The 9,876-nt window shown below is 43.9% G+C and overlaps 2 protein-coding genes across 4 annotated transcripts; one reads left to right on the forward strand and one right to left on the reverse strand.

Annotated features, from left to right (window-relative positions):
- Positions 1-210: 210 nt before the first annotated feature.
- LOC108136088 (T-cell immunomodulatory protein) lies at positions 211-2,496 on the forward strand. The gene is made up of 2 exons (XM_017257056.2): positions 211-499; positions 553-2,496. The coding sequence occupies exons 1-2, from the start codon at positions 304-306 to the stop codon at positions 2,151-2,153; spliced, it is 1,797 nt and encodes a 598-aa protein (XP_017112545.1). The 5' UTR covers positions 211-303; the 3' UTR covers positions 2,154-2,496.
- On the reverse strand, positions 2,181-7,500 carry LOC108136086 (protein argonaute-2). 3 transcript variants are annotated; one of them, XM_017257055.2, is made up of 7 exons: positions 7,374-7,500; positions 7,242-7,310; positions 5,103-6,070; positions 4,334-5,032; positions 3,126-4,139; positions 2,680-3,050; positions 2,181-2,608 (listed from the first exon to the last, which is right to left on the reverse strand). In XM_017257055.2, exons 1-7 carry the CDS (start codon positions 7,387-7,389, stop codon positions 2,518-2,520), a joined length of 3,228 nt encoding a protein of 1,075 aa, XP_017112544.1. In that variant the 5' UTR covers positions 7,390-7,500; the 3' UTR covers positions 2,181-2,517. The 3 variants fall into 3 exon arrangements, with proteins under 3 accessions (XP_017112544.1, XP_017112543.1, XP_041563830.1); XM_017257054.2 differs by having other exon boundaries at positions 5,103-6,073; XM_041707896.1 differs by lacking the exons at positions 7,242-7,310; positions 7,374-7,500 and adding an exon at positions 6,145-6,169 and having other exon boundaries at positions 5,103-6,073.
- Between the last annotated feature and the right edge of the window lie 2,376 nt (positions 7,501-9,876).

Here is a 9,876-nt window from a genome sequence, read left to right on the forward strand (position 1 = left end):
TTTCATATTAGTTGCTCGAAATATATTTAATAAAAACAGATATTTGTAAGACAATCAGATCACACATTTCAAAGCTATTGGCTTATTAAAAACTAACTGAGTACCAGCTAAAAATGAAATTGGTTGAAATAAACAGATTTTTTTGATTGCAGTGGAAACACATTCGATACCTATCGATTATTATTTGACGCGATAGTGGGAACATACCGATTGCTCATTCCACATCTGATTCACTATTGATTTTCACAATAACAAAAGTGGCAAATAAAGCAAATTGGGAGTGTAGAAATTGTGAGACCCGGAATGACGAGATGCACCCTGGTACTCCTGGGGCTCCTCCTGGCCCTGGGCAATCCAATCCTGGCCAGCGATATCACGGATAAGGTGTTTGGCGACATCAAAGAGGGCATTGTGGCTGCCTTTGGCGACTTTAATTCCGACGAACTGACGGATGTCTTTGTTATTCGCGATGAAATGAAGACGTTGCAGATTCTCTATGGTAAGCCATTGGATGTCAGAAGGTTGCCTATCTATTACTACGTCTATGTGTAGGACACTACACGGAACCACTGCTCATCGTGGGACCCTACTGCCAGTACGGGGATAAGACCATTGTGAGTGTCATTCCCGGAGATTTCGATGGCGACGCTCTAATGGACGTGCTGGTCAACCTGAAGGCCGGGAGTGAGGACACCTACGAAGTGCACATCAATTGGGGCAACACCACCGAACTGAAGTGCTCCACAAAGTCGCTCTTCACCAGCAAAGGGGAAGTGATGGCCCTGGATTTCAATCGTGACATGATCATCGATTTGTACGGCCTGGACAGCAATGATCTGCGCACCTTCTGGATATTCAACAGCAACAGGCTGCCGCCGGAGGCCAAGCACCAGGCCGAGCCCACAGGGACCAATGGCAACTCGTTGAGCATACCCAATGCAAATGCCTATCTGGATCTGAACGGTGACTTCCTCGCCGATCTGTTCCTGCAGACGCACAACTCCTACGAAGTGTGGCACGGCATTAGCGAGAGTGACAGGCAGGAGAACTTCAGCTACCAGTACCAGATCAAGTTCCAGCCGATCGGAGGCAACGACTATCACATCGGACAGGCGGTCTTTATGGACTTCGAGTTGAAGGGCGTGCAGAATATTGTGGTGCCCTTCTGCATCCATGCGAACTGCAGGAACTCGTCGATCCTGGTGCACGACGGCGAGGATTTTCGCAATCTGCATGTCAACTTTCGTGATCCGCAGGGCATCTCGTGGGCCTTTGTGCCGCCCGTGTCCGATGACGTTTACTTGAGGACCATAGCGGCGCGAAGCGGTGACTTCAATCTGGACGGCTATCCGGATCTGCTGGTCACGCTGCAGCCACTGAACGTGGGCAAGCCGGTGATGCAGACGTTCCTGCTGGAGAACGTGCCCTGCACGACGTGTCACAAGCAACCGAAGCGCACATTCGAGGTGCGCTGGGGTGCCCTCTCGCCGATGGGCAACAATACGGTGGCCGGTGCCTTCTATGACTTTTACCAGGACGGTGTGCTCGACGTGATCCTCATCCGGAAGGATGCGAAGGGCAAATATCAGCCATTAGCCTTCCGCAACACCCTCGACTATGATGCGAACTTTGTGAAAGTGATTGTGCTAACCGGTTTGGACAACAAGCAGAATCCCGAGCGACGCACTCCGTTGGGCCGGAAGAAACGCACATATGGCACCAATTTGCCTGGACCCCGGATCACGTACAGCACCACCACCCAGGATGGGGATCAGCAGTGCGGCAGCAGTGTGCAACTGCCGCAAGCCTCCTACTTTGCACTGCAGCTGCCGTACACTTGCTTCGGGTTGGGCCGTACGCCGAATTTTGTGGATCAATTGACCGTGGGACTGGGCGGCAAGTTGCACAACTGGACGCAGCTCATACCCAACTCACAGATCATTGTGGTGCCAAAGCCCCTGGACGAACCGTCGCGCTGGAAGGCGCAGCTTTTCGTAACGCCCAGCAAACTGATCCTGATGAGCGTCGTGGCGCTGGGCGGCACCTGTTTGGTCATCGTCTTCATTATCCTGGTGCTGTACATCAAGGAGAAGCGCGAGGACAAGCAGGAGCGCCTCCAGGAGTCACACAGATTCCATTTCGATGCGATGTAAGGTCGCCAATTAAATGTACACTAAGTATTCTTTTCTGTTTCAACCCAAGTCAAGTTGAGTTTAATGTTTTATGATTATTTAACGTTGATTAATACGCCCAAACTATAGGGACTGCAACCTGTCGATTCCATTGGGAGTTCTTGCATCTCATTGACGCCATCAAATGCCCCAAAAAGATTTGCAAAATAAATTCAAGTAGAACAATAATTGAGGGGGAAATCAAGGTGACGCTTCAAAATCGAACTCTTAGTGCAATCAACATGGAGCGTCCTTAATATCTGATATATATATATATATGTATATGGTTTAAGAAATGTGATAAAAATAAAATCGATGAAATTAAGAATAGTTTTTCTCTCTCTGCTTATACAAAGTACATGGGGTTTGTCTTCATGAATGCGGGCACAATCTGGCGCTTTTCGTATTCCTTCTTCAAGTCCAGGAACCTGGTGGTCCTGTCAAATACAAAAGGGATTAAGTGGCAGTGGCAGTGGCAGTATACTGAAGTGAGTATACTCAGCCGTACCCAGTGAGGTAAACACGTCCGCGCGCTGCCACCAAGTGGGCCAAGTAGGCCGGAGCCGGATACGATACGGAGCGATTGCAACGGGGGAACATGTGGCAGAGGTTGTAGGTCAACTGTTGCAGCAAGTCGATGTCCAGGTGGCCAGTGTTCTCAATCACATTGTAGCGCGTCGGCTTGGCCGTGCCCTGGATGGACTGGTGGCTGACCATGAAGAACTGCATCTCGTTGGGATGCACGATGGTGCGATCGACCACGGTTCCGGGATCCACGTTGTTGAACTTGTTGTACTGCGATGGCTCGCCGCTCGGGAAGAAGCGAGTGTGGTGACGCTTCACCACAATCACGCAGCAAATCTTGGGCTTGATGCCCACCTGGAAGTAAATCAATCAATCAATCAATCAATCAGTATATTATTTAACTTAAAAACCATTTATAGCAAAGCCCACCTTGGCACAGGCTGCATTAATGCCCCTCAGCTCCTCGTTCTTGATCTTTGGGAACTGTCCGTCGCTCACCCCGTCGCGGTAGTAGAGAATGTGCTCCGGATAGGTCTTCCTGTACTGCTGATAGACACGCAGATGCTCCATCGTTATCGACTCCATGTCCTCGATCTCCTCCAGAGCCGATCGCTGCAGGCGATATTGCATGTTGTAGGCGGCGCCGTAGGGATCGTGAGAGGCTGCCACGCCCACCACACTGGGTATCTCACGCTGATCGGGCGACGGATGGGTCACATCGGCGCCCAGGAACATGGCGTTCTTGAGCATCGGCTGTCGTGGATCGTCCTTGAGCTTATGGTTGATGCCATTCAGCTTGGAGTTAACCTTAAGCAAGATGTTGCCAATGGTCTGTGGATTGAGCTTTCGCTCTACAGTGAACTGTTTAATGCACTGCGTCAAAATGCCGTGCTGCAGCTCGGCCTTCTGCTTGATGACGTCGTAGGAAGCCCCAAACTGGGGTATAATCACAAACGCCAGATCGCATTGCTTTTTCTTGAGGTCCGAGAAGCAATCATCCAGATTGCGTTCGTCCTTGAAGCTCCGAATTTCCGCCCTTTCCTCCAGGCTCACGCTCACCGTTCTGCTTTGGTTGGACATTTGGCGCTCGAAGTCGCCCACCTGGTTGAAATGCATCTTACGACCATGCGGCGGATCAAAGTACAAAATCGCCCACTTGTGGGCCTTCGGCTTGGGCTCCAGGAACCTCATGTTGTCCATGCGCCACGAACCGTTCCTCACCGCGCACCACTTGTTGCCGTAATACTCCACCTGCGGTGGGTTGAGGGTGCGGGTGTGCACCACAATGAAATCGTTAGCGATCCGGATGCCAAAGCGACTGATTGTCGGATCCAAGTTGTGTTTAAAGAAATCCAGCAAATGCATTATCTTGCTCTTTCGCTCGTTCGTCGATGTGGCTGCAAACCTGATCATATTGGCCACCTGTGTGGCACCATCCTTGCGCTGTGAAATAGATTTTTTGATCCGAATTTAGTTACATAACTAATAACTAAAAAAGAAATTACAGATAATTTGCAACAAAAAAAAAAAAACTTCTAGTTTAAATAGGTGGTGTGTGTTAAGAGAAATCATGAAACTATATCATAACTACATATTGTGTTTCCACATGTAAACAAACATCAATATGAGAAACTCACATTCAGTGGCTGACCTTCCTCGATGGTGCATAGCTCAATGGGCACTAGGATGTTCTTCATCGGAGGTCCAACGTGTAGGCAATGGAGTTCGGGGAACTTCAGGTTGTAATTGCGACTCTTGAAATAGTTCACAATGGTGATCTGTTTGCCATCGTGCTCGAAAGTCTCCCTGCTGGCCGGGCTCCGAGAAAGTCCATTCACCTTGTAGACCCTCGGTGCGGTGGCAAAAGTCTGCGGTGGTTTGTACACCACATTGATGCCCCTAAGGAACGGCTCGATAAAGCGGCGAGATTGATCGAGATTGGTGCTATTATTGATTTTCGCCTTCAAGCCATAGCGCTCCAGATACTCGATGACCGGCATGGCAATCGGGAAAGACTTGTGCGATATGTCGACATTCAGGAATGGCCGGTCGCCCAGCATGAAAGCCTGATACAGACCGACCAGGGCCTCGTAGCCATCGTCCAGCTCGCGACGCTGGCCCGGTTCGGACATCTTGAAGAAGGAGCGACCGGCCCGAATGGCCTTGTTGTGGCAGGGAGCCGCCAGCACGACCTCCATGCACTGCATCGCCCGCATCGGCTTGTCAAAGATCCTCTCCGTCATGTAGCTCCTCAGCGAGTTCAGATCGATTTCCGAATCACCAGTCTCCTTGATTTCCACCGTGTAACGCAGCGTGCGGCCATTACGATCGGTCACCTGGAAGTGAGTTTAAGCCATTTGCTGATCATTAACTATTAATAACTGATATTTCTCATTGCAAACTTACAGTAACTTCTGGATTTTGAGTCTTCTGTGGCAGCTTATCCACTGAGTAGCAGGAAGCTCGGCCATCAAAGGCGGCAATCGCACCGCCCAATTGATCAACGCGAAACTGTTCGAATGCCTGCCTGTAGAACTTCTTGGGCCGCTCGGGCATTATCTTCACATCGTAGTGATAGGCCTTCGTCGGCATTTTGGTCAAGTCAAGGTCCAAATAGTTAACGGCCACCTGGCCTGGTTTGCCTAAGGTTCCCCGCTTGATACTGCCCGCTGGCTGAGGCGGCAATGGTCCAACAGCTTGCTGCTGCTGCTGTGGCGGTCCACGGGATTGGTAGCCCCCTTGACCCCCCTGACCCCCCTGACCCCCCTGACCCTGCTGGCGCGGCTGGTAGCCCCCTTGCTGTTGTCCTTGCGGACGCTGCTGATAGCCGCCTTGTTGACCTTGAGCCTGTTGGCCCTGGTATCGTTGCTGGTAACCACCTTGTTGTCCTTGTCCCTGGGATCGTTGCTGGTAACCACCTTGTTGACCCTGTGCCTGCTGTTCTTGGGATCCTTGAGGACGTTGCTGGTAACCACCTTGTTGTCCTTGGCCCTGAGGACGTTGCTGGTAACCACCTTGTTGTCCTTGTCCCTGGGATCGTTGCTGGTAACCGCCTTGTTGACCCTGTGCCTGTTGTTCTTGAGATCGTTGCTGGTAACCACCTTGTTGTCCTTGTCCCTGAGGACGTTGCTGATAACCACCTTGTTGTCCTTGTCCCTGAGAACGTTGCTGGAAACCACCCTGCTGTCCTTGGGGCGCACGCTGCTGATCCTGCTGTCCCTGCGATTGTTTTTGCTGTCCGCCCCATCCTTGTCCGCTTTGGGATCGCTGCTGTTGGCCGCCCTGCTTCTGCCATCCTCCGCCGCCCTGTTGGCCACCAGAGGTAGATGCTCCGGAGCTGGTGAATGGCTGGCCTCCCGCCTGTTGTCTTGCAGCTGCTGCGGAAATGCAAATCGTATTTACAAGTCAATCAATCAATCAATCAATGTTGTCTTAGGTACTTTCTTACTTTTTTGCATTTTTAGCAGTTAATTTGATAATTTGATTATTTAAAACTTTTTTAAGATTGCTTTTTCTGCTGCTGTCGAAAAATGAATTTAAAACAGACAAAACTAATGACATATACATTTGATTTTGGTATCTACAATTCGAGTTTTGATAAATCTTTTCAGGATCACATTTTTAAAAGTCTAAACTTTCTAAATATGCAAAAATAAAAAAATATTTTTCAATTTCTCGACCAGAATACCCCCTTTAAAACATCTCAATTTCGTGTGTGTCAAAAAACATGTTTAAAAACATTGAAGCAACGATGATTTTTAGCATAATTATTCAAACGTTTCTATAGCAGCTATATGATATTGTTCTCCGATTTCAATAAAATGAAAAGCGAAATGCGGCATTATTAAACCATTTTTATAAATATTGTTTTACGATCCAAATATACCTAAAACTTATGTGTGATATTTACTGAATAAAAACGTAAGTATTGATGTGCTATAATTGAACTTTTTTTTCAGTGCAGAAAATAAAACCAATAGTCCTCAAGAGTGGTTTTTTGATTCCTAAACACGGATATGAAACAATTTTGGAGAAATATCTAACGCAGTCGCCCTGACTTACAAATAAGTTTTTCTTTAAGTTATAAAAATAATAATATTTAATAATCATTATTTTTGAGTTTATTTTTTTTATCAAAAATAATAAATATTTTTTATTTTTTTTGTTTTGATCAAAATTAAATATATTTGCCATAAGTTTACGAAATAGTTTTTTGCTTTGTTTTGCTTTTTTTACTTTGACGGATGAATTATACATACATATAAAATTATATATAGTGTTAACTCTATCGAATTGTGTTTTTCACCCATACAGGTAAGCCCACATAATTTCATCATAGGTGCATTGAATGTGGTGATTCCCCTAAAATGGAAAACTTTTGGACTGTTCGACACCCCCGTCCTTAAGAAAAGATTAGTTTATCGCCTCTCAACGCAAATATGTACATACATACACATGTATATGTATATGTTTATTACTGTTTAGTAATTTAAAATGAATACAGATTTTTGCCTACGCCGACAATTTGCAGTAAAATGCACTAACCTTGTTGCTGTTGTTGTTGTTGTTGTGCAGGAGCTGCTGGTTTGGGCTTCTCCTCTTCTTGCTTGAATTCTGGTTTATTAATTAGACATTTAAATATATCATAAACTTAATGCGGCTTGTCGGGTAACTCACTATTCTTCTTTCCCATTTTTAACACTTATGTTTTTGTATTAATTCACTTTAGAAAATGTACGAAGCTAATTGCGTTCTGTTACTTTGTTCACGCATAGAGTAGGAAACTATATAGAGTCACCATTTGCTCTGCCCGCAAATTTCTCGACGCTGGCGTGACGCCGGTGTTTGAACAGTGTGGTGAAGATATCAGCTGTTCGAACATGTGCAAGCGACCAGCAACAGGATGCAACTGCCGTAAGACCTGCATGCGAAAGAAGAGTTCAGCTAGTAAGCGCTAAATTCAAAAAATTGGAAGAGTTTTTGCGCTATTTTGTAAAAACAATGACTTCTCTTTTGCTTTTTTTGCCTTTACAAGAACTACATACGACTAAACACCGTTGATATGTCAATAAAAGTCCAAAAAAGCGCTTTTTTATGACCTAAAACACAAAAATTTCAGGTTTTTAAACAAAACGTCCAGAGGTATTGTCTCTAAGCCGATGGTAATTCGATGTTTCCATTCTTTTATTGATTTCGCTGCAAAATACCAGTTTATTTACTTTTTATCATTTCACCACACTTCGAACATCCAAGCAGATTCCCAGCAAAGTCCAATTGCTTTTGCTGTTTGACGTGACGTCATGTCGAACCTGAAGCATCTTCTCAATGCTCGACGTCCACCAATACAATCATCCCTCACACCTATTTTTAACTGTGTGAACTCAAAAATATTTCCGATCCTACTCAGTATCGATAAAATATTCTCTGTTATTCATACAACAGGCTCTTAAAAGGTCGTGTTTCGTATGGCTTTGAGCTGTAATGCTGATTTGAGATATTTTATTGGCATAGAGTAATTATGTTATTGGTTTCATTTGCTTTTTTGAGTTCGATTTTGAAAATGAAACCAGAATTTCGATTTTTAAGACAGGCAAAACTAAATTGCTTAAAAGTATTTAAAAAATATTTATTTTGTATAATACATAATATTTTGTATAATACAATTTGCACTAAAAATATTAAGTAAAAACAAGAAAGAAAGCAAACTTCGGCAAGCCGAAGTTCATATACCCTTGCAGCTATTGCATGAATTAAATATTTTTGAAAACATTAAAATTATGATTTACTTGCGTATATGTTTAAAAACATTGAAGCTATGACGATTTGCAGCATAATTATTTGATTGTTCTTTTATATATTTTTATTATTTGTATGGGAGCTATACGACTATCGTCTGATTTTGATGAAATTTAAACCATAATTCTGAAATATTTAACCATTGCTATATGTCGAAGAACTAAACAAAAAATTAAAAAACAGCAAAGTTATAATTTTTTTTCCATTATTTTTCCGATTGTTCCTATGGGAGCTATATGCTATAGTCGTCCGATCCGGCTCGTTCCGACTTATATACTACCTGCAATAGAAAGACAACTTTTGGGAAAGTTTCATGCAGATAGCTTTAAAACTGAGAGACTAGTTTGCATATAAACGGACGGACAGACGGACGGACAGACGGACATGACTAGATCGACTCCACTAGTGATGCTGATCAAGAATATATATACTTTATAGGGTCGGAAACGTCTCCTTCACTGCGTTGCAAACTTCTGACTGAAATTATAATACCCTCTGCAAGGGTATAAAAAAATTGTAATTAATTAATTTTATTAGAAACATTGAAAGTGCAAATGCAAAAGAATAATTATATTATGTATTCATCTAGTCTATTAATAGTTATAATTAACATAATTCTTATTATCAAAACACAATACGTTTTGCTAACAAAATATTAAAAATTAACTTACCCTTATATTACAAATTATTTAAATTCAGTACAATTTGAATTTAACTCAGACATGAGTGGGTCCTATGTGGACATTGAATTCAGTCCCATGTGCACATTGAGTCAAAAAGTAAAAGACTTTGCTTTCTTACTCAATGCCTATGTGGACATTGAATTCAGTCCCATGTGGATGTTGAATTCGGTCCCAGCCGCTTTCTATGGGAAAACAAGAACAACGTTTTTGTCAACAAAACAAAAAATCATTTGGTCATTTCACTCGCTCTGCCGCATTTCCCATAAGCTGAAAACAGAACAATAAGAGCGAACAGGCCAGCTGCAAAAATTCACCATGGGACCGAATTAAAGGTTCGAATCGAACCGTGAGAGACTGAAATTTTCCCCTTTTTTAGTCTAGGTGGCATCACTGGAAAAGTCACTCGAGAGAGCGGCAGAGCAAATGGCGACTCTATACATTATTACTCTATGGTGATGGGACTCCCAGAAACTGGGCGAATAGCTATCGCACCGCACAGCTGTTATGAAAATGAAAGCATTACGCTAATCGCTTATCGAAATATAGCAATCGATTGGGCGCGAAATATAGCAATCGAATGGGCGCGCTTTTTAAGAGTTTACCTTTAAAGGGTAATGGATTTAAAAGAATATATATTTTTGAAAAAATACTCAAAAAATGCATTACGGATTTACGTTTAAAATAATATTTACGGTATTCTT

This window comes from Drosophila elegans, unplaced genomic scaffold (genome assembly GCF_018152505.1).
Source record: "Drosophila elegans isolate 14027-0461.03 unplaced genomic scaffold, ASM1815250v1 contig_208, whole genome shotgun sequence".
Lineage (NCBI taxonomy): Eukaryota > Metazoa > Arthropoda > Insecta > Diptera > Drosophilidae > Drosophila > Drosophila elegans.

What these genes read in the sequence shown, in the direction of transcription:
- LOC108136086 (XM_017257054.2), bottom strand. An exon ending in ACAACAACAACAGCAACAAG is followed by an intron (nt 6,074 to 7,241) that starts GTTAGTGCATTT and finishes GCATTTCCGCAG; the next exon opens with CAGCTGCAAGACAACAGGCG. An exon ending in TTAATGCAGCCTGTGCCAAG is followed by an intron (nt 3,051 to 3,125) that starts GTGGGCTTTGCT and finishes ATTTACTTCCAG; the next exon opens with GTGGGCATCAAGCCCAAGAT.
- LOC108136088 (XM_017257056.2), top strand. Translation starts at nt 304, where the DNA reads ATGACGAGATGCACCCTGGTACTCCTGGGGCTCCTCCTGGCCCTGGGC. An exon ending in GACGTTGCAGATTCTCTATG is followed by an intron (nt 500 to 552) that starts GTAAGCCATTGG and finishes GTCTATGTGTAG; the next exon opens with GACACTACACGGAACCACTG.